Genomic DNA, 24,067 nt, shown 5'->3' with positions numbered 1-24,067 from the left:
ATAGCAGGCTGTGAAACTCTGCCTTTCTTCAGAGACTCACACTCTCGCCATTCATTGGAAAACTTGTTGTTATCATTTTAGAGCTTAACATAAAAATCTAACAGGCATACTAGGTAAAGACTTGATCAGTGCAAAAATGGAGAGAATGTAAATTGCTTCATTGCTGCTGCCTGAGTTGAATGGAATGGGAGAAAAATGTTTGACTGACAGACTAATATTATTAAACAAATACTTTGCAGCTATGAAAAAAAAAACATCTTGATTTTGCATAATAGTTTGCTCTCTATTTGCTGGTCTGATATAGAGTGGAACAAATCCATTTTTCTGCAGACTTAGGGACTGATTACGAGTTTGGCGGTCTTTGAGCAGGCGGCCTTACCAGCGCCCACCCCTAAGACTGCCAAACCCGTAGCCAGTCTGCCCACCAGATTACGAGTTGTAATCCTGGTGGGCAGTCCTGTGGTGGTGGTCTCATGGCGTTGCCTTCCTAAGGCTCATGGGAGAGCCTTGAAAATACACCAACGTAGGAGTGAGGCACCCCATTCCTGCACAGACAGAAATGCACAATGTTGTAAATACATAAGGGGCACAAAATGTGCCCCCTGCATGCACCCCCGTGTACAGAGTCAACGGGGGGCCCTGTAGGGCCCTCTTAGTTTCTTCACTGCCACCCTTTTCATGGCAGGCTCATCACAATGAAAAGGAGGTCAGTGAGGAAACTGGTAATATGCTTGGTGGTGCCACTGCGGCAACACCAGCATATCGTTGCCTACTTAGCCACTGCAGTGACATCAAGGATCCTGGTGGTAGCAGTGGTCCAACCCCCGTACTTATAATATGGCTACTGGACCACCAGTCTGGACAGCCAAACTCATAAACAGGCCCTTAGTCCCATCTTTTGCAACTAAAATGTACAGTGAAGCAGTTTTTTGATTGCTCGGTTACCTGCCTCTTATTAAGCAACTTGTGTAACAAAAGCAGGTTCAACTTAATAGATGTTACTTAGTTTGGAACAAAACGTGTTTGTTCCTTAATTACTGAAGCAACAAATAGGGTACTCATGGTATGTATGGCATTTTTTGTACTGCTACAGCTATTCAACAATACCTCCAAGGCAATAAATTGCAAATCAAATACACATGTTCTATTGTTGCACATTAGAGTGATAATAATATTCATTCTAGTTAACTGTCAAAGTAAACTTATCAAACAAGATATATTTTATTAGCAGTTTAAAGTCATAGTTCATTGATTTATTCAATCCTTAGCCGTTTTTCCTCTGTGCCGTTGAACCATCATTTCTGGATATGAGAGTGCCCTGCATATTGGTCCGAAAGGACATTTAAGACTCTATAATTTATACATTTCCATACATTTTAATAGCAGCAGATAACTGCTATATATTAATTACACCATTCCGAGCAACATGTTTAGATATTCATCAGGTACATATTTCTACAATAAACGCCTCCTTGGTAAATATTTGCCCTATTACTACTTATTTAGCTGCTTGGGAGAAAGATTAACCTGACTTTTGAGAGGAGGCCAGGTCATTCCAAGGATTATAAGTGGATTGAACAAAACTATGGACAACCCATGCCACTTTCTTAGTTCTGGGAGGGATGTATGACATTACAACGCATGCTTTTACATCGCATGCTTTTACATCGCAGTTTTTACAACGCATACCATTACAACCCATAGCGCTTTGGGGTGCTGGATAGTGAATAGTTTAATTTACTATTCCAACTCCAGTCCCCATGGATAGTAGGGAAGGTGTTGGATAGTAAATTAAATCTATTCCCTATCCTAGAGCGCCCCCCAGCGCAATGCGTTGTAATGGTTTGCGTTGTAAAAGTTGCGATGTAAAAGCACTGCGTGGTAAAAGTTGCAGTGTAAAGGATGTTTCCCTTCTGGGAGTTATCACAGATCATGAAGTGGCTGACCGCAGTGATCTTTTGGAAAGTACCATTGAAATGTACTTTTAAGACACTCTGGTTCAGATCCATGCAGTGCTTTATATGCCAGGCATATCATCTTAAAGGCAATCCTTTTCCTGAAGGGGAGCCAGTTGAGCCCGCCAATGCAGCTGTTACAGACTTACACTTGGAAATTTTATTCAGCAATCGACAGACTGTGTTCTGCAGCATTTGAGGCTTGTTTAGTGTTGTCTGTTTAATGGCTAAATAAAAGGCATTACAATAATGCAGCCTAGCTATAACTAGGGAGATTACCACTGTTTGTTGTAAATTGGGTGGGATAAACGGGAACACCTTCCTAAACATTCTTATATTTAAAAAACAAGATGATGCTAATTTGTTAATTTCTTCCACAAATGATAGCTCAGCAGGGAACATAACGCCTCGGTCTTTAACTTTCAAAACTGGCAGGGAAGGGAGATCAAGAGACTAGGGCCACCAAGATTTGTTCCAAAAGATAATATATTTCCCAAAAAAAAGAAATTCTTTCTGAGAAATGTGACATGAGAACACATAAAGCTGTCCTTGTTCAACATTGGGCCTGATTCACAAATGTAAACTGAGAAGGAAGTCTAACTTTATGTTTTGGTTTTGGTATTCACAAACGCATTTACGAGTATTAAAGTTGGACTTTTGTCTCAGTTTAACTTAAGTTTTGGTCTAACCGAGACCAAAACTCTTACTTTGCTACTCGTAAGTACCATTTATGAATACTAAAAGTTGTAAAGTTAGACTTTCTTCTCAGTTTACCTTTGTGAATCAGGCCCACTATGTCACAACTGAAACAGTAAGATTGCTAAATATTTTTTTTGTCCCCTTAGAAATAGCACCCATGTTAATGTAGCGATAAAGTGTCTTAGCAGATTCGTCACTTCATGTTGAGTTTGGCTCCCACTGACAACAATACTATTTGTGCCCCAGCCAACAAACTAAAGGGCTAATTTCCTAAGCTTTTGCATGAGCACTCACATGAGACAATGTAACACAAATAAATGAGCCAATTTACCTTCCATTATCAAAGTCCAAGTGACTGACCAGTGAGAGAAATTGGGTTACTAGCTGAGGGGGTTTAAACTCTACTCAAGCAGTGTTAGACCTGACATCCTTGGCGTGGTTTTCCCCTATCTTTTTGCCTCTGCCTCCTGTATTTTTGATGCTGTGCTGGATTTTGTTTTTGCTGGTTTAGATGCTTTGGACACTCTGCCACTGCTGATCAGTGCCAGAGTGTAAGTGCTCCCTATGTAAATTATCATATTGATTGGGTATACCTGATTGGTATATTTGTACCACCATGAAGTCCCTAGTAAAGTGTACTGTGTGTGCCAGGGCTGGTGAAGACAGATGCTACTAGTGGGCCTGCAGCGCTGATTGCGCCACCCACATACGTAGCCCTAAAATGGTGTCTCAGGTCTGCCACCGCAGTGCCTGTGTGCAGTCAGTGAACTGCCATGTCCTCCTGGCCAGTGTCCCCACTGGCTGGGCCTAACCCTTCCCGTTATGTACACATTGGTCACCCTTATGGAAGGCTCAGGGTACCCCCCTGAGCAGGGTGCAGTGTATAGGAAAGGTAGAGCATGTACTAGTACAGGTAACATGCTCTGGTAGTGAACAGCAGCCATTTTGTGTGCTCACTGCTGCAAGGTTATCTTGCTCCATAGACTAACATGGGGGAGGCTGGTCCCAATGGATACCAGCCTATCTTCTCATAGGAACAAGATGGGACATAAGTGATTGATATCCCTGAACTTAGAATTTAATAACACATCTTTTAGGAAAGGTTGTTTTTAAATTCTGTGTTTGAGAACAGTACTTTTAGAAAGTGGCTGTTCTCTTGTCTAACCTTTCTGTGTGCCTGGGCCTGCTTGTGGATTGACTGTCTGGTTTGTTTGAGGCTGACAGGGGCTGGGGAGCCCCCAGGTGGTTGTCTGAGTCAGCCCGTGGTTGAATGACTGCATCTGCAACTAGAGTGGTGGGAGGAGATTGCACCTGGGAGTGATTAGGGCTGTGCCTGCCTGCCACAATGCTGGCTCCACCTCCTGCTGGGTGGCTGTCACCTCTGCCCCTCACACTAAAAGGAAGGAAGAAGCCAGGAAGCCCATGTGCTCCAGCAACACCCAGAACTGGTTTAGACCGGGCTCAGGGCCCACTTGCACAAAGACTTCAAAGACTTTTTGGGGTATAAGAGAAGGACCCCTGACAACAGATTTTTAGATTCTACAATCAAGAGGAACATCTGCCAGAAGAAGGACCGCTGAAGGAACTGAAGGAAGACTGCCTTGCTGTGTGCTCTAAGGGCTGACCTGTTCTGCTGTTCAACTGAAGGAGAGAAGAAGGGCTTGCTGTGCCCCTGCCTGCTTGTGACTACCAAGACTTTGCTGTGTGCTGTGTCTTAGACTGAATCTCCAAGGGCCTGAGAAGAGCTGGCCTCCTGTCCTGGAACCCAGGGTCAAAAGGTTCCACAGAAACTGAACTACGCTGTGAAGATCGTGCTGTTTTGGCCTGGTGCGTGATTTATTTCCAACTGCTGATCGTGGGCAGAGATAGGTGTGCTCATCGGCACATATTCTGTGAGGGTCGGAGGCCCGTGGTGCCTCCCTTCGTGAGCTCTGCCCCAACAAGATCTTGTGGCCATGAGGGCGGTCTAGCTGTAACCCGCGCCCTCGAAAATCACTTGCCGCCTTTTCACCGCCGCTGCCCGGGGCCAGAAACACCCTGAGAAGTTTGCCGTACTTTGCCGGTGCTGCGGAAGCAAAGATCGAGCCCGCTGCTCTCTCATTGGACGAGAGAATCGAGCCCCCTCACCAACGCCATGCTGGGATTGGCCCTAGTGCCGCCGCATCATCGCCCGAGCCGCGCAGCCATTGGTCTGAGGCTAGCGCGTCACTAGGGGTTCGTCCCGGGAGCTGCACTGTCATTGGCTGACTCCCGGGTGTCTGTGGAGGCTTGTCGAAAGGGCCGTGACCGGATTGGCCAGCGTCATCCGAGTATTGCTGGAAGCCGCGCTCGGAGCCGAAGAGAGACCCGTCCTCGCCGAGGGAGCAACGCGAGTATTCAACGCCCCCGGCCTGTCGTCCCAGTAAAGAAGTGCCGCGCTAGCTCCCCGCCGCTCGTTGGATTGTCGAGAGCGGGCGGGAGAGCTGATGGGACCGGCCGGGCTGTTCTCGAGCTTTTTCCTACGCTGAGGCTTCAGAAGGAGCGCAACGGTGAGGGGAACCTAATTAAACACCGCTAGAGTTAGCGTAGAACTGACTTTGACCTACAGCACAGCTGCATTATTCCTGTGATAGTTTTTAAGAGACTTGAGACTGCTTTTTAAACGTGTGAAACCTTCCTAGAAGATATACAAATACCAAGAGAAGTTGAAGATATCGTGCAATAATACTGTAACTGCCTTTTTACTGCTGAAACTAGATAAAGTCATATTTTTGATATACTTACTTGTGTGGTCTACATTTGTGGTGTACTGGGGGTCATTGTGGTGATTGAGTGCAAATACTTTAACACATTGCCTTGGGGATAAGCCTGTCTGCTCGTGCCAAGCTACCTAGGGGGTGAGCAGGGGTTATCTACAGTGTGTATTCCTTCACCCTGACTAGAAGTAGGGGTCCCTACTTGGTCAAAGGTACTTACCTCTGCCAATTAGAGACCCCCAGTTCTAACAAGCAGCAACCACAATCGTTGTCAGAGTGAAGTTACAAGCAAACTCTAAATTAGTTACTCAGAAAAAAGCTGCTTTATCCATGCTGATGGCACAGGCATGTCGGACTCCTAGTTCATCTAGTGCTTGTCCTAATTATTCTCCTCTGTTTGCTCTTCTGTGATTCGTTGATTTCCCTCTAACATAGGCAGTAGAGCAGTAGGTCAGCAGGGCAACAGTTCAGCAGAGTGACTATCCTTTGAGTAGCCTTGCATTACTTCTTCCTGGCATGGTCCACAGGTCTAGATGTGTACTAAAAGGTTTTCACCACCCCCCCGTGGAGTCAGAATTCCTCTTGCTCTCTGCTCTGCTTTCAGCTTGTCTGGGGCGATAAAACGGACCAGTGTCAAACCTTTGTGAGAGTGCTCAGGCAGGACCTTTGTGATGTACATGTGTGGTAGGTGACAACTTATTTTCCTTGTTAACCTAGAGTTGCCTATACTTCCAACATCTATCTTCCCTTTGTCTCACTGTCTGGGAGGAATACCAACTGACAACTACACCTAGTCATGTCTCCATAGATAAGGCTGTAGGCACTAAATGGCCAGGAAAGGAAAATTACAACTTTCTGAAATTATGATTTCCAGAATTTTGATTCGAATTCTGACATTATCATTAAAGAGGGTTTGTAATTACAATTCTTTAGATATCGAACTCAGAATTGTTTGTCTGCTCACAATTGAAAATTATCACGTATTAAATGTAATAAGGTAACTCAAAGTTATCCTATGGGAGAGATAAGCCTTGCAGTAGTGAAAGGAGTTTTTTACTACAAGGACATGTAATACTTAACAGTACATGCCCTACTTTTTAAGTACACTGCGCGCTGCTTTCTGGGCTGTTTAGGGCCAATTCTAGGGGTGACAAATGTGTATTAAAAAGGAAGGTTTGGGCCTGGCAAAAGGTTTATTTTTCCAGGTCGATATGCCAATCATAAAAGTCCACACACAGACTGCAATGTCAGGCCTGAAACATGTTTAAAGGGCTACTTAAGTAGGTGACGCAATGAGTGCTGCAGGCCCACTTGTAGCGAATAATTTACCGGTCCTGGGCACATGCAGTACTACTTTACCAGGGGCTTACAAGTCAATCAATCAATCAGGGGTTTACAAAGCATGCTATTCACCCGTGAGGGTCTCAAGGAACTGGGGGGGGGGTAAGTGGGGGTAGACAGATCGGGCTCGAGAAAGGTCTTGAGGTCCTTCTTGAAGATGTGCATGTTAGGGGAGCGTCTGATGTAGTAAGTACATGAAGCAAAATGAAACAGGCCAAATGAGTTTAAGCCAATTCTACCATGTTTTGCGGAGGGAGCACAAGCACTTTGGCACTGGTTAGCAGTGGTAAAGTGTGCAGAGTCGCAAAAGCCAAAAAACATAGATTAAAAAACAGGAGAGGGATAGAAAAGCGTTTGAGGATGACCATCCAGAAATGGCCACATCCAACAACTGTGCAACCCCAAATGAATCTATGACTAAAAGTTTCCTGTGATTCAGGTGGAGAATGTTCAAATAAAGTGCTCCAGCTGGTGAAATTGTAATGCGCAGCAGGCTAAAATATGATGAACCACTCAGCATTATTTTGTTTTGCAGAAACAAAATTCCTAGTTCTTTCTGCAAAGGAAAAAAGCAATGGCCTTGACACATGTGGAGTTTGGCAATTGGGAATTTTTGTTTGACTCTTTCTCCATTGCAATACCTTTAGTGACAGTCAAGAACAAAGAACAAAGAACTAAGCATAAGAAAGCCTGCATTAAAAGTTTAAATAGGACACTAAATAGGCCTGATAAACGGCATTCTGTGAACTGTGCTAATTGAGGCTCGCCATTTATTACCACATGATTCCCCTAACTCTAATGGAGGTGGGGAGTCAATAGTGAGGAGGATGGGAGGTGCTCATTATTGCCAGATTTCCATTGTATGTCTCTCTCTAAATGACCCCAGATATTATTATGTCAACTGGAAATGCTGCTCATGTGTAATAAAAAACAACATACCCATGATAAGCAAGAGCACCAACTGAAATTTGCTTTCATTGAAGTTGGTAATCTCAATTAAATTGCAAAATTGTATTTGCTCTCAAATTGTAATTGCAACTGGTGTGGTAATATTGCTGGTTTACTAAGCACAAATGTAATCAGTTAAAATCTAGAAACATTTGTGTGCTGGAAAAGGCAAATAATGGGAACTCATAACCTTAGTAAATGTTTAATACTTATGGTTTATCTCCAATTATAATGTGCAGAAGTTTGGATTGAAGGTAATACCAGAATTACCACCAGAAATAACCTCCTGACATAAAAGCCATGGTAGTTGAGCTCTATGTCCCCACCAGTGCCGCAGGACATTCCACTCAAACTGTCTCCTGTATTTATAAACAGTGCCACTTCTAATAACTAAAAATGCAGACATAGGTTTAATATGGCCTACACTCTAGAATCAATTATTAGAATGTATAAATTAATAAAAATGTTAGAATAGAAGAATGGAACATGAGACATGATATTTTGAAGACAGTGTCTTACATTCCTATGGAAGAGGGTCTATATTTAATATTTTTGTTATTATTTGTTAAAAATCACACCTCACCAGTTAATTAAATGTTAGAATGTTTGCAAGAATGAACAGTCTAGCTGTCTCCTATTAGATTTAATACTGCATCTCATAGTTTGTCTATTGAATAGCCAGCATTGCTACAGTAAAAATAGCTTGTGGGTTCTTTTTCACTGTAAGGACATGTGTAACATTACATTTCTACATGTTTCTGCCTTATGGGCAGTAAGGCCTAGTAAGAAATGACAATAATATTTAAAATAATGATGTGAACGTGTTACTTAAAAGCTGCTTCAGTCAAGCTACAAAAGTAGGCCTGAACCCTTGTTTTACACTGTCAATGTGGTGGGTGGCACAATGGATACATTGTATAACATATTCTAGGGATTTATAGGTAAGTCATATGATATATGCACAAATACAGGGGTGATCCACTTCCTCTGCTGGAACATTGCGGGACTCCAGAAGAAACTGCCTCTCTCGGAGTGGAATGAGGTCATTGGCAAGTACGACATCTGCCTGTTCCAGGAGATGTGGAGTATGGTCCCCTTGTATAAATCAGGGTATACCACTTTTTTCATCCCAGCTATAAGCTCAGGAAAAGGCCGTCCCTCTGGGGGCCTCCATATATGGATTAACATCTCTTTAAACTGGTCCATCATCATGCATAGCTCACTTTCTAAGGATTTTCTACACTGACAATTAAAAGGCCTGCTAAGGGTACTAATGTGGAGATATTCAATGTCTATGTGAGAGGGTCTCCTGGGGCCCAAACTTCAGCAATACTAACATCATTGGAGAGCGAGTTATCCTGTATTCCCCCTACTCTGGTATCATTGTAGCAGGGGATTTCAACTGCACATACGAACCATTGGGTGGGGAGGACATGTTGGGTATTGGTGAGGAGGATAGCAAATGGGCCATACCAACTCTGAATATAGCGCCAATAAGAAGTGGACACATCGGGCTATTCAAATCAATGCCCTAACCTTAGAATATAATTTAAGAGCAGTCAATGGCAGGACACGCTCTGATTTCAGTGGGGCTAATACGTACAACAGGCCAAGTTGTCCATCAGGAATAGATTATATTTTGTTGGATAGACGACTATTGGGCGATCTTGTGGATATGGAAGTCAAACCCACTCTGTACAGTGATCATAATCCTTTATGCATGCAAATTAATAATAATTGGGCAACTACTTCTACTAATCCATCTAATGTTCTGAGGATGTCAACAAAAGAGGTTATGCCCTCAAATTGCAACCGATGCCTTAAATGGCATAAGGTCCTACATCAGGAAGATAAGTTAAGCAGCATAAAGGATCTCATTGACCAGAAGATTGCAGAGCTCGAACCAATTAATGGCACCCACGAGAAAACATATGACTTCCCATTCTCTAAATTTTATCATGACATAATAGAAAGGTTGGGGATGTTCTTTATCATCAAGGAGCATAGTGAGCTGAAAGGATGTCCACCCAAACCCTCTAATCCCTGGTATTCTGCCACTTGCAGGGAAAAAAGACAGGCCTTATCTTTAGCTTTACGGAAAAAAGACCCCCAAGCAATAAGAGTAGCAAGGAAGGAGTACACTAGGGAAAAAAGCTTGCAAAACGTAACTGGGAGGAATCTCATTGGCAGGAGCTCAAAATTGCCTCGCAACTTAAAGACTCAACTGTCTTTTGGGAGCTAATTAATAAAGGCATGCGAAGGGGAATCGATCCAATCCCAAACCATATCACTGAGCAGCAGTGGTATGACCACTTCAATAATCTGTACTGTGATACCGCAGGCTATCAGCTTTCATCGAGTGGGAGGCTGTTATCCTTGTCTGAGGGCTCAATACCAGCAGAACCTTTTGAGATCAATGAGGTAACCTCAGCTGTTGCCCGTATAGCACCAGGAAAGGTGGCGGGTGCAGATGGCCTTCCAGGGGATTTACTTCTGCATGACCCTAAACCTTGGGCCCATTTTATCTTGCATTTAATGAACCTTATTGCTAGAGGCCAAGTCGTCCCCGATTCCTGGAAGGGTGCCAAGGTGGTAACTATATATAAAAAGGGGGACTGGGAGGACCCTGCCAACTACAGGCCGATCAGTTTAATTGATGTAATACAGAAGGTGCTTGGCAGGGTTCTCCTCATGAGGATTAGGTCCTGGATGGACGATGGGAACATCCTCTCACATTTTCAGGCAGGATTTAGACAGAAGGTGGGCACGATGGACCAGGTTTTTAGATTTTTTATGTTATATTGGAAAACGGTGGTTATCGGGAAAGGCAGTCTATACCTAGCATTTATCGATTTGAAGACCTCCTTCGACCTCGTACCACGTCCCAAGCTTTGACAGGTGCTGTTTGATCTGGGTGTTTCTCCGCTCATTCTTGATTTTATCAAACGCCTGCACGACGGAAATTATGCCAGAATTAGGTGGGGCAACCAGGGCCAGTTGACAGGTAGGGTGGCGGTGAATAGGGGGTTACGCCAGGGTTGTGTGTTGGCACCGAGCTTGTTCTCTCTCTTTATTATTGGGTTGGTGGACCATTTGAGAGAGGAACCAGCCGATGCCCCAACCCTGGCTGGTGAGAAATCCCCTACCCTCCTCTTCGCCAATGACACCCTCCTTCTATCAAAAAGCCCTGGTGGTCTACAAAAACTGCTGGATCAGTTCAGCTTGTTCTGTGACCTACGGGGTTTATCTATCAACACGTCCAAAACTAAGTTGATGACTTTATCCCCGACCAAACGTTTTAGAAACAAGATCACCCTCAATGGTATTCCACTCGATATAGTCAAGTCCTTTGACTACCTGGGAATTTGGGTTAACAACTTGATGAAGTGGAATTCCCATCTGGCCAAAATGCTCCTCAACCACAAGCGGGTGTCAGGGGCAATTCTAACAGATCAGCAACTTTCCGTTAGTAAACCGGTAGCCCCGGCCCTTGTGGCAAATGAGGGCAAAGTATTACCGTCGGCTCACTATGGGTCGGAACTTTGGGGATTCAAGAACACCTCTGATCTAGTCAGATCTGAAAATAAATTCTATAGAGGTTTGGTTTCTCTCCCACCTTCCACTCCTCTGATACCACTTCGCCAGGATATGGGCAAACGCTCCATCAAAGATATTGTACGGCTCCGCCCTTTACTATTCTGGGCTCGCCTAACAAGGACCCCCAAATTGTCTAATTATGTTGCTGCCCTTAGTGAACTTATCAAATTAGACACAGGCAACAACATCAAATGGATCTGCAAGCTTATACAGCTGGTGATAGGCATTGGGTTAGGGGACACATGGGTTAGCCAGACCCCGCCACCCAAACAAACCATTAAGAAAGCATACTGGGATTGGGTACAGGCGGGGGAGGCGAGTACAACCAACTGGGGGATCCTCACTGAACAATTTCTTGAACACAAGCCGGTCCGGAAATTGGGACCCTTTCTTGATTTTATTCAAATCCCAAGAGACACGACGCTCTACATGAAGCTGAGGTTCAGAACTCTCCCGCTTAATGAACTCAAGGCAGGGTGGAAACAGGGTAATGCAACATCTCCCTCTTGTCCTGGTTGTGCAGCCCCTTTAGAGTCCACTGCCCACTTCCTTTTTGCTTGCCCAGCATGCAGGTAAGCAAGAAGGAAGTGGCTTAAACCTATTTGTAAAAAGATGGGCTCTAAGAATTATTGGGTGTCACTCTGCATTTTAAGATCTGATACCACCTCTCTCACTATGGTTTGCGGGGTAGCCAAATACTTGGGTTGTGCTTGGCTAAGATGTAACAAGCTGCTAAAGGAAAGGAAGATGTAGGTGATGTGTGGGGCCACTCTAGATGTACCGTTGCTTTTACCGTTTGTATATAAAGCATTTTTAGCACTTTTATTGTAGCATTTTTTAACCACATTATTTTAGAGGAGTGTATTTATTGGATGTAGGGAACAACGGATATATAAATATTATCTGTAAATGTACTTTCTGCTTATATGTAATAATGGATTCTTTAACATGACTTATGTATGTACATGCTTTTATGATACATTTTTTATCGAATAAAGTAACTAACTTATATTCCAATGAGGTGTAAATCAATTTCATCACGATGAACGGAGAGGCACTTGCATCTTATCACTGGGCAGCAGGGGTAAAGTGCACATAGTTGTACAGAGAGAAACAAAATAGAGGCGTGCACCATACCCAAATGGTCATTTCCCGCAGACAGTGTATTTGCGGAGCAGAAGTGCTGAATTTCCAGTTCAAGCTTATTTGAATGCGACTGGTGCCACCACCACGTGACCCAGCAACGAAAGTTTAAAGGGTTTGAATTCCTAATGTATGTTTGAGTAACCTCTAAGATGATTTTCCTACTTAGAATCTTTCTATGCTTTTGACAATTATGGAAAGATCGTCTTTAAAATAGGGGTTTTTCCAATGCATTTAAACTTTTCTTACCTTGTTTTATCTGCATAATGCACAGCATCAAATATATCCTTATATTCATATTGAAATTGTTGAATTTTATCACTTCCTTGTTCGCTTATTAAAATGTCAAGTGCCTGCATGAATACATAAAGAATAGTGAGAAAACTGAATGCCAAGTTTACCACTCCACAAACAACAACTGTGTTGTGCATGACAGCCAAAAATTATAGCATTATTAATCCCATTTCACCAACAGGACAAGACCTCCCCAGGGTCTATTGAATCTTTAGCCTGTGTACGGTCTTAATAGTATGTTCCAACAAACTGCATTTGTCCCTGCTGGGCCCAAATAAACTATACTTTTATGAAGAATCATGATCACTTTTTTAGACTTGAAATTCTAGCTTGAATACCTACTAGAGAAATCTTGCTAAACAGATGCATTAATGTGTGAATGAGTTGAGTGATGCAAAAGGAATACCTGATGTGACTTATCTACCTTGTATGGTTCAAGTAAGTTGAGGAATATTAGTACTTTTTTTGCCAACATTAATGGTGGACTCCTGTCCAAGAGGGCTTGATCTAAGGCCAGTAGCTTATTTAACTAACCAACACTTATATTTATGCTGCTGGATGATATTAAATCAGGTTACCAACATAACACACCCTATTCTGGGATCTGAAGGCTGCTTTCACTTTTAGAAGTGTGTCAAATTGGGAGTACTGTGGGGTGTCATACATGTTTTTAGTTTTTTTAAGACACTAGCTTAGAAGCCTTTTGAGAGGTCATATGTTAGTTATTTACCCAATATGACAAATGGTATGTAGAGTTAGTTACAAGCATCTCTATACATTCATCCTGGACCTGTGTGCAAGTTTATCATTTGGGTCAATTTTGCATATTGTTATGCATGTATACTCATTTTGCACCGGAAGTCCCACAACTCTGACTAAAAATGTATTGCATTCCGTGTTTTTAAGATGCAGCCTTCTCCCCTGAAGTTGCACATGCCTTTGTGAACATTTTTTTCACCATATTCCACCATATAGTTTATTTTGAATAAAGTAGTATGTATTGCTTTTATTTTATTTGAGATATCCATTTCATCCACCAGGGTAGCATGCTGTTGCATGCATATGCAGGATTAGCTCCATAAATAACACATACATGTGGATTTGGCTCTTTTATCCCAAACAGTGCTGGTGTATTCCCTGTGCATAAAACAGTCATCATCTTCAAAGAATAAGTCATTCTTGAACTGTGGCATGTAATATACATACACAGTGAAATAATTTGTCATTTTATTTTACTATGAGGGTACACCAACACCAATATATAGTGGGCCCTGTTTCCATATATTAAGACACACTTTAAGGGTGACTGTCATGGCAATAAGTCCACCGACACAGTACTGGGTCCTAAAAAAGGGTCTCTATATATTAGTCTCTTGCTCAACGCTTGATAGCTGACACCGAGCAATAAGGCTTAACTTAAGAGACAGGTATGTAAAGCATTTAAAATCATCCACACAGTAAATAAGTAGGACAAACCACACAATAGAAATCCCACGCCATTGATCAACATAGGAAATATGTTTATCTTTAAAACTACACCAAAATGCCAATTATCCAATGTAGATATTTAGAGACATGAATTTTTTAAGAATAAACACTTTCTAGTGCTTAGAAACCACAAGTGGCACTTCTGAACATCTGTTCGCAATTGACTAGGACACAGTCAAATTTGAGGTTGACCGCGATCGAACCTTACTCAGATACGCCACGTGGGAGGCCTCAGTCAAAGTTTTGCCTTCACACTTCAAAACTTTTCTGGAGCTTTTCTCGGAGGGCCCTTGCTGCTGTCCACCAGTCGAGATTCAATAAAGGTTTGCTGGCTTGACTCTCAGGTAAAACTCTGGAAGTCAGACATCTGGAGCGTTTCAGCAGGATGAACCTGGAAACTGTCTGGGTCGCGATTGAAGTTGGCTGGCTTGGCTCTCACAGATGAGTTTGCCACCTTATGGAGGTTTTTGAAAAAGCTTCCCAAACTTTCCCAAACTTCTGGATGCCCTTCCAGAAGGTCCCGTGGTAGGTTCCAGTTGTCCCAAAGTTACACTACCAAAGGCCTGGAATCTCCTAGATGGTCCTTGTCAGGACTTGACTTCAATTCCCACAATGTACTTGGTCAATCCCATAAAACTCTACTGGATGCACTCCAGGAGGGGTACACTGACTGGTGAAGGGTCAGTTAAGCTATGTTAACCAGTAGCTGCAGTGAGTCCACTCCTTACTCCTTCTTAATGTGAGACAAAGTCCTCAGAGAAGTAGTCCCAGATAGTGCAGCTGGCGCAGTTTTCACCAGGCTGGCCCTTGGGTGCAGATCAGGATTCCAGCCAGACAAACCTCCTTCTTCTTGTAGTTTCAGGCAGCAGAAGTGAGAGGCTATGCAGCTCTCACATATTATTCAGTGGTCTCTGGCAACAAGATGTGGAGCATCCCTGTCCAATGCGGAGCAGGGTAAATCCCCAAACCATGAACACTGCATGATCCATGTCATGTCGCATAGTCTTGCCACTGGAAGCATTATTCTTCTAAAAACAGTAATGGCTCAAAATACAGCAGAGCAGCAAGAGCTATATAAACCATCTGCAATGTGTGGTTTATTTCTATAGCTCTCCTCCCCTAACCATCAGCAAATTCCTTCATTAAGATTTCCCTTCTGGAAGGAAGAGGGGGCGGGCCTGGCAGACAAGCTGATCTTCCCTGCTCTCCTTTGAAGCTCATGCTTTATGGCCCATCCCCTGCTCTGCCATTTCTGTTCCCCAAAGAGCTTTCTCCATCAGATAGCCTCTGCCTGGCCAAGCTACATATCACCTAATCAAGGTGGCCTAGCTAATCCTCTCCAGGGTGACCAGTTAGGGAAGACTGCTGGAGGCTGGACTTTGACTTACAGAAAAGAAAGACATAACTTATTTTCTGCAAAAGTTAGGATGAATTCAGCAATGGCACATTGCTGAATTTATCAATATGATTCTATTCAGTCCTTGAATGTTATTTTCCATACTTTCCTAGCAGTAGTTATGTGTCCATAACATATTGCCAGTTTAGACTATGAGGCTGGCTATTTACAATGTGGAACATGAAATGTGCAGTTTGTTCCTCACCAGGGTTTATAGAACCGATTTTATAAAGAGACTGCTCATAATTACAGGAGCCTCCATCCCTGGGTCACCAAGGGAAGACCCGGGGATGCCTAATATTTAAAAATGATGTTGATTAACTCTTCACAGTGTCCACAGCACCAACCTTGACTAACTTTGTAATGAATTCCCAACACATGTAAAAAACAAAATGGGCAATGTTTGACATTTCAGGGTATATAAAACAACTTTTATTGGGACCCTGCTTATAGTTACATGACCCCCTCCACCCCTGGGACACCTAGGGGAGACCTAGGGGGAGGTTTACCAAAAATAAAATAAATAAGGTATATTATCACGTTTAAGGTGCTCCTACCACTAAAGTCGAGTTTTCAGTGAATGTACTTTTAAAAGCAGTGCTGCAACACAAGGCTGATTTTAAAATTATGTAAGGCTCTCAGCAGTGAAAACATGCAAGTGCACAAAGGCTGCTGGCCTCTAAACTACCATGCCCTATCAAATATTTGGTACTTAGAGGTAGTTTATATCTTCTTGACCTATTATCTTCTAGGGAAGTATTTGGTAAGTTATGCCAATTATAAGTGTACCTCAATGCATGTGTTTGTATTTAACTTAGCGCTTGCCCTATGCCTGGCTAGCAGAGCCAGGGCACAGTCAGAGTCAGTTAACACCAGTCTCATTCAGTCCAAAACAACTGGGGTTGAACAGGCAAAAAGGTAACTTTCTAAAATAATGCATTAAAGCTGCAACCTAGGGGTACCACAAAGATGCTCCTGATGACGTATTTTTGTCATATATGTAGGTAGTGTAAATACACACTACAATCCACATTTGATATTTAACATTACCTGTCACAGGTGCACTTTAGGCACCATTTACAATGGTCCTACAGGGAGGTTATCTAGGCCAAATAGGGGTTTTGAATGTTTAAAACAGGTTTCAGAGGAAAAGCATATGAACTTTGCTACGGTTTATTGGTGAGTCTGGGTGGTTTCTTTTTGCCTTGTGTTTATACATCCATACACATTTTTGGGGCCTGTTTGTGTCGCTTACACATACAACCCCGGGTGCTCATAAGATGCAGCTATCAGTTCTGTCACTGTCATTAGTAGCAGCGGCACCGAAGTAATGGCTCTGAGGTGCCCACCGTACACAAATTAGGATCAACTTGTACTTCCCAAAAGGGGCACGTGGACCGATTTTCATCCTTTAATTAGTGCACATGGCATCCTTGCTGTACCACTGGGTTACACGTGTATATGCGTGTCTGTTTCTTCGAATGTGTTCTTCAGTGTTTGTGACTTGTTCTGTGGGCGAGTGTGCACTATACTGTGGGTTAGCTAGTGTTTAATTCTGTTTCTGTTTGGTTCAGCCCATGCCTGAGGAAGTTCATTTCCGAGGATATTTTAATTCACCCAAAGATGTCTTAACGCATAGGCAAAGTGGCCAATTGTCCAGGGATCCTATCTCCTAAGTGACCGCATAGTAAAGTGTTCTCTCTCACTGTCTCTTATTCTGTCTCCCTTTTATTGAGTCCTCTGTCAGATCCATTTTGCCTGTCTCCTCCTTCCTCTCCCTTGGGGCCCAGAAAAGTCATATTTCAGCTGTTTTCAGTGATTTTTAAAGTATAATCTCATATTGGTTGGCATCATGCAGACAAAAATTATTAGAATATAAGTAATCAAATTCAAAATAGTTCAGAACAGGGCAGCGGTCCAAAACTATGCCTTGCTCAGATCCCCAAAATACGAAAGATGACAATGAACTCAACAAGCAACGCAGCCATCAGTTGGCGGGTTAAGAGGCATTGCACCTTAGTGCAGCCCAGATCTGTAAAGACCCACAGATTTCATTACAAGACCAGAGGCTACATTATGCATTATCCTTTTAATGCAGTCACAAGCAGCCGCACTACATCATAAATAAAACAATTCTAAAATGGAATGAACATAAGGTATTAAAGGCATGAGCCACAAACAGACTGCCTCTTTTAAATGCGTCTCACAAGCAGATAAGTCCCCTTTACTTCTCCTGTATTAACTGTATTTCTCCTTTTTTAACTGTTATTCTCACCAAAATGTGATGTTTTATATCTTTCTAAAAATGCCCTGTTAGCTTGTTGCTTAACTTATTACTGATTATTCTCCTTAGCCTTGCTGACTTTATCTTTTTTAAGGGCTGTTTCACCTCCCTTCCCCCCCTCCCTCCTCCCTCTGATTTTGGTCATCAGTCTGCCCGCTCCCCCCCCAACTGTTCTCACCAGAGCTTATTTCTCCGTAATCGCTCTGCCTCTTGTCCCATGTTTTGGCAAGCCCTTGACTTCCCCTCATGTCCGGATTGCTCTGTCTCGAGCTTCGGACCTCCATAGCCTTTTCTGTCTTGCCGCAGGGCAGAGGAATGCCCCTTGGCAAGGACGACGCTATGCGCTTCTGTTTCCAAGAGTCATTCCTCTAATCTGACACAATACAAGCTTGAGCACTCGTGTCAGTTGCTCCGCTCTGTTTGTTTTACCGATCGAAAGCTGAAGGACAATTTATTAACTCTCCTTTTACTGACCTCTACAATATTTATTTATATTTAACGATACAACCTAAAAAAAAAAACGGACATTATTAGCATACTTACAATTTATCGGCCAGTACCTTGCTAACCTAGTTTAATCAGCCACATTTTCTTCAATCTGTTGTTATTACATTCTCATAGCAATAATGTAAGATTTTGACACTGATGATGCTGCACAAAGCTCCCCTGGTATCAATAAGGAGTTTATTCAAAAAGTAATAAAGTCCGTTATGATGGATGCACTCAAAGGGGTTATGTCCTCTAAAAGGCACCATCCCCTTGATCAGGCCGACCTCTGTGAAAAACTCACTACGCATAATTTTTCTCTGGGGAAGAGAGCCAAGAAATCAAATAATTCTGAGCCTTTGAGGAGCACTATGGGAGGTCCTAGCACCTCTAATGCCTTGAGAGGTCCTAGCACCTCAAGTTTTCAAGGAGGTCCTCACACCTCAATTACTACTGGTGTCCCTAGCGGCACAATTTATTCTGGTGTCCCACGCAGCACAAATAATACGTCTGCCCTTCGCGGCGCAAATAATATGGGTGTCCCTAGCGACACAATTTTTGAAAGTGCTCATAACATTCCAGAGAGCAATTCTGAGGAAGAAGGCAACTTGCTTAACGCTCATGATGAGTTCGTCCTCGACCTGGACGATGAGGAGCTAGATTTTATTAGCCAACCTGATGTGCAATCTGCCTGCTCTTCCAAGGACGTTATTCTCAACCCCATGGGTGAGGAGATGTTCTCCCCCTTAATATCTCCCACCCCAGAAGCTCCCAATAGTTCCCACAGGAACATGTGGCCAAGTTTATTCAGAGATGGCTCAGAAACTCTCTGGAAAAAGAAACTAGCAGTACCCTTAGGTCCGAGTGCCCTAGACCGACATTTCAAGATAAAGTTTGTCAACCCCCCAACCTAGATCCTGATTTGATCAAGTTTTTATTCAAGTTGGGGAGAGACCCGAGAAAAGGTTTAGAAAGGTCTTTTAAGGGCTGCCAAGATCGCCTTCTGGACATCCTGGGACCCTTGAGCAGAATTTTAGACTTATCAGAAGAATGTCATATCAATGACACTCCCCTCGATGTTGACCTTATCAGAGGGCAATGCTAATTTGAGCCTTAACATTGAAAGACGAAGAGCCCTTCTTACTAAGGTTAATCCAAAATTGGGAGAAAATGCCGAAAGAGAACCTTTCCCTAAACCCAAAAGGCCTACTTTTTGGTGAAATGTATCAGTAAATATGTCTTTACCTCACTGCCCTCGATAAGGCCCAATCTAATTTAAAGCGTGTTTTAAATCAAAACCTTTTTGGATGCGCTGGAAGAAGGGGCTTTTCTTCCGGCCGGGCAATCAAAGGCCCTATTCAAGATTTAAAGGCTCAGGAAGAGGTATCTACACATCCAACCAATTTAACTACAAAGAGGGATAGGCTCACGCTATAGAGGATCCAGATCGTGTGGATTTTAAAACACCAACTCCAAGTAAGTATTCCTCTACCCTTTTTCTCTTCCCCACCAAAGGTAGGGGGCAGACTACAGTTCTTTTACCACATATGGGAAACTCTAACACAAGATCCTTGGGTTTTGGAGACCGTTTGTGGTTTCAAAATAGATTTTACCAATATTCCAACACAAACTTCCCTTCCGAGAGTTCTATCTCTTTCAGAAGATCAACAAAAAATTGTAAAAGAGGAAATGACCTCCATGCTCCAGAAAGGTGCAATCTTAGAAGTCCTTTGTTCAAAAAAAGAAAAAAGGATGGAGACCAGTCATAAATCCACAAGAATTAACCAAATACCTGATCTACAGACATTTCAAAGTGGAGGGAATCCACCTCCTGAGAGACCTTCTTCTAGAAGGAGACTGGTTGGTGAAACTGGATCTGAAACCTTCCGATGGCCAAGGAAGATCAACCTCTTCTTCAGTTCACTTGGAATAATCACCTTTTTCAATTTCAGGCCCTTCCGTTCGGACTTTCCTTTGCCCCTTGGTGCTTAACCAAGATTATGAGAACTATTGCCTCTCTTCTGAGGGAAAGAGGTATTCGCTTAATCATATACCTCGATGACATTCTCATTATGTCCAAAGACCATTTGCAGATCTTGTCAGATCTGAGGACCTCAATGGACCTCATAGAGAGGCTAGGGTTTATTATAAATTGGGAAAAGTCTATCCTTACCCCCTTCTGATCCCTGGAGTTCCTCGGATTTACCATAGATACCTCAAAATGCCTTCTCTTACTTCCTCCGGAGAAAATTAAAAAAATTCTGAAGGAAATAAGATTTGTCTTAAAACAAGATTCTCTGTCCTAGAGAGAGTTAGCCAGACTCTTAGGCCTCCTCTCTTCCTCCATTCAAGCCATCTCCTCTGGTCCTCTCAATTACCGAGCTCTTCAGAGGATAAATGGCAAAGCTCTCAGATCCGGTCTTTGGTATGGAGATCTTGTAACACTGGATAACGAAGCAAGATCGGAACTCTCTTGGTGGCTGGAGAATTTGGACGCCTGGAATGGGAAAGCAATCTTCGGCTCTTCGCCGGAGTTTGTTCTAGAATCAGATGCGAGCCTTCATAGTTGGGGCACTCGCTTTCTCAACCAAAACACTGATGGCGTTTGGTCTCTCTCGGAGTCCTCCTATCATATAAACTATTTAAAACTCACAGCAGGCCTTTACGCTCTAATGAGCTTCAGACACTCTCTTCAAGGGAGATCTGTTATCCTGAAGATGGATAACATCTCTGCCATCTCATATCAATCACCTTGGTGGTACCAAATCTGCAGACCTCTCCAACTTAGCCAAGAAACTCTGGATTTTTTGCCTAGAACACAAGATTGCTCTGAAAGCGGAGTACCTTCCGGGAAGGTCAAATATTTCTGCAGATTGGAACTCGAGGTTCCTTTTAGACTTCAGTGATTGGAAACTCAATCCTTCTGTTTTCAACTCCCTAAATCTCCTTTGGGGTCCTCTAGATGTGGACCTATTTGCGAGCAGGTTAACCTACCAGTTAGAGAAATACTTCAGCTGGATGCCGGATCCGGGTGTATTTGCAGTGAATGCCTTCCTCCAGTCCTGGTCAGACCTTCGGGGCTATGCCTTTCCCCCCTTCGCAATGATCCAGAGAGTTCTTAAGAAGGTCAGACAAGACCAATGCTCTCTGGTTCTCATAATTCCATTTTGGCCTTCCCAGGCCTGGTCCCCAATGACTCTGGAACTGGCCTGCCAAATCCCTTTCTTAATTCCTGCGGTCCAAGGCCTGGTCAAAAACGCAGACGGGGAAGATCACCACCTAATTCTTTCCGGAAGTTTGAACCTTCTTGCTTGGAAAGTGTCAGGAGATCCAATGAATTATCTGGACTTTCGTCATCAGCTGCAACTCTCCTCCGAGAATGATGGGCTCCTGGAACGCACTATAGGTACAACAACATTTGGAGAAAATGGCTTTGTTGGTGTTTGGAGAGGAACTTGGATCCCGTGGAGGCTTCTGTCGTACATATAGTTAATTTTCTTGTTGAACAATTTGATAATGGGCTTTCCTATAGATCTATTAACTGCTGTAGATCAGCAATTTCTGCCAGTCACTCCCTTGTCAACTGTAAGACGGTATGTAAAAACGTTATCATTTGTAGAGTCATGAAAAGCATCAGACTAAAGAGACCACCTAGACCTAAATACCAGTCCATGTGGGATGTTAAGGCTATTTTGACCTTTTTGTTTCTTGGCCTGATAACTCCTTTCTTAATAGGAAATGTCTTTCTATCAAACTAGCAACTCTGTTATGCCTTATTTCTTGCTGTAGAGTCTCTGATATCAAATGTCTTGATATTTCTTATATGTCTTTTGATATGCAGGGTGTTAAATTTTAAATTGTTAGAAAAACCAAAACTATGTCAGATTTTATTTTCTATCCTTGCTTTGATATGTGTAAAAAGCTCTGTGTTTTGAATTGTATCTTGGAATATGAGAATAGAATGAAAGACCTTCGCCCTCCTAGCGCTAATCAACTGCTTATCTCTTTTGTTAAACTCACCTACGCACACAAGGCCCTCCATGACCGGGGCCCCAAGTACCTCATCAACCGCCTGACCTTCTACACGCCCACCCACCAGCTACGATCAACCTGCCTTGCCCTCGCTGCCGTACCACGCATCCGCAGAGCCGCCGCCGGAGGAAGATCCTTCTCCTACCTGGCAGCCAAGACATGGAACTCCCTCCTGATCCACCTCCGGCTGACCCAGGATCATCTCTCCTTCAGGAAGCTCCTCAAAACCTGGCACTCCGAGCAGTAGCGGACCCCTCCCCCCATGCGCCTTGAGACCCTTCCGGGTGAGTAGCGCCCTATACAAATGTCCATGATTGATTGATTGATTCAAACCCATCTCTTCTTCTCCTATTGCAAGATGGGTTAAGTGTGCTATGAACCTGGCTGGTATTGATTTATCTAAATTACAAGCTCACTCTATTAGAGGTGCTATGGCCAGTAAGTCTTTCTACTCTGGTGCTAAATTGGACGATATCCTCAAAGCTGCGGATTGGTCCAACGCATCCACATTTGCTCGACATTACTGCAAACCTATCGAGCACATGTCTGATGTTGTTCTTCACGCCTACCAACATGCATAATGTAGCCTCCGGTCTTGTATTGAAATTGCGATTCTCCTAATAACATGACCAGAGAATCTGGATTTTATTAAAGACAGGGAGGCTAACATTATCCCTCCCGTCCCTCCCTAGGACGGTGTATTCTTGCATAGTATATTTTTGAATATATCTTTGATTGTGATTTTATCATTCTGATTGTTTTGTATTCTACTATGCTCTGTTATTTTATTTGACACTTTTTCATTCTTTCACATGTTCTCCATTCCTTTCAGATAATTCGTCTTAATGAATTTCTCCTCTCCTTGGGCTCATTGTTCCCCTTTTGGATTCTTCATTCAAGAACAACTTCACTTCAACTTTCATTATGGATTTATTCTCATGTTCTCCTTTATCCAAGACTTTGAGGTCCTTTGTAACTTTATTTATTCGTCAGCTTTTAAAAGAGGCAGTCAGTTTGTGGCACATGCCTTTAATACCTTATGTTCATTCCATTTTAGAATTGTTTTATTTATGATGTAGTGTGGCTGCTTGTGACTGAATTAAAAGGATAATGCATAATGTTAGCCTTCGTGTCTTTAATGAAATCCAGATTCTCTGGTCATGTTAATAGGAGAATCGCAATTTTTGACTTTCCAGGAGTTGCTAATGCTTCTGTCCAATATGGATAGAAAGACTCAATTTTTTGACATTTCAGGAACTGCTCATTGTTTATGCCTAAAAACATAGAAATACTCAGTTTTTTTTCTTTCCAGGAAAATGCTAGTTGTCTTCAAACTATATTCATAGAATGCTTCAGTTGAGTCAGTATGATGGGTTTGAGTTAGGTGCAGGAAGAATTGGCGCTCTAGCGTGTACATATGTAGGTCAAAGATCACAGTATTTAACCACTACAGCGCTAGCGGGTTTTCCCGCTGTGCGCTGAATGCTCATAAATCACACTTTACATGACAAAGCCAGCTCGTCATGCGCGCAGCGCAGGTAACGCCCATGACGAGCTGTCTTTGTCATTAGCGTGGAAGGGGTTAAAGAGCCACGGTGCAAACAGGTCAGGGGAAACAAACCCAGAGGAGAAAAAACAACCCCTGCCAGAGTGTGGGAAAACCCATACA

The 24,067-nt window shown here is 43.0% G+C and overlaps 1 protein-coding gene across 2 annotated transcripts in view; it reads right to left on the bottom strand.

Annotated features, from left to right (window-relative positions):
- Nucleotides 1-24,067, bottom strand: part of LOC144767608 (uncharacterized) — a 104,731-nt gene that overhangs the window by 5,636 nt on the left and 75,028 nt on the right. For both annotated transcript variants that reach the window (XM_078651011.1, XM_078651012.1), the window contains exon 5: nt 12,668-12,771. In XM_078651011.1, the coding sequence (XP_078507137.1) occupies nt 12,668-12,771 (104 nt within the window). The remainder of the gene's footprint in view (nt 1-12,667; nt 12,772-24,067) is intronic.

The sequence above is a fragment of the Lissotriton helveticus genome, chromosome 7 (genome assembly GCF_964261635.1).
Source record: "Lissotriton helveticus chromosome 7, aLisHel1.1, whole genome shotgun sequence".
Lineage (NCBI taxonomy): Eukaryota > Metazoa > Chordata > Amphibia > Caudata > Salamandridae > Lissotriton > Lissotriton helveticus.
The sequence above is the reverse complement of the archived record's forward strand: the minus strand, read 5'-3'. Positions and strand labels throughout refer to the sequence as shown.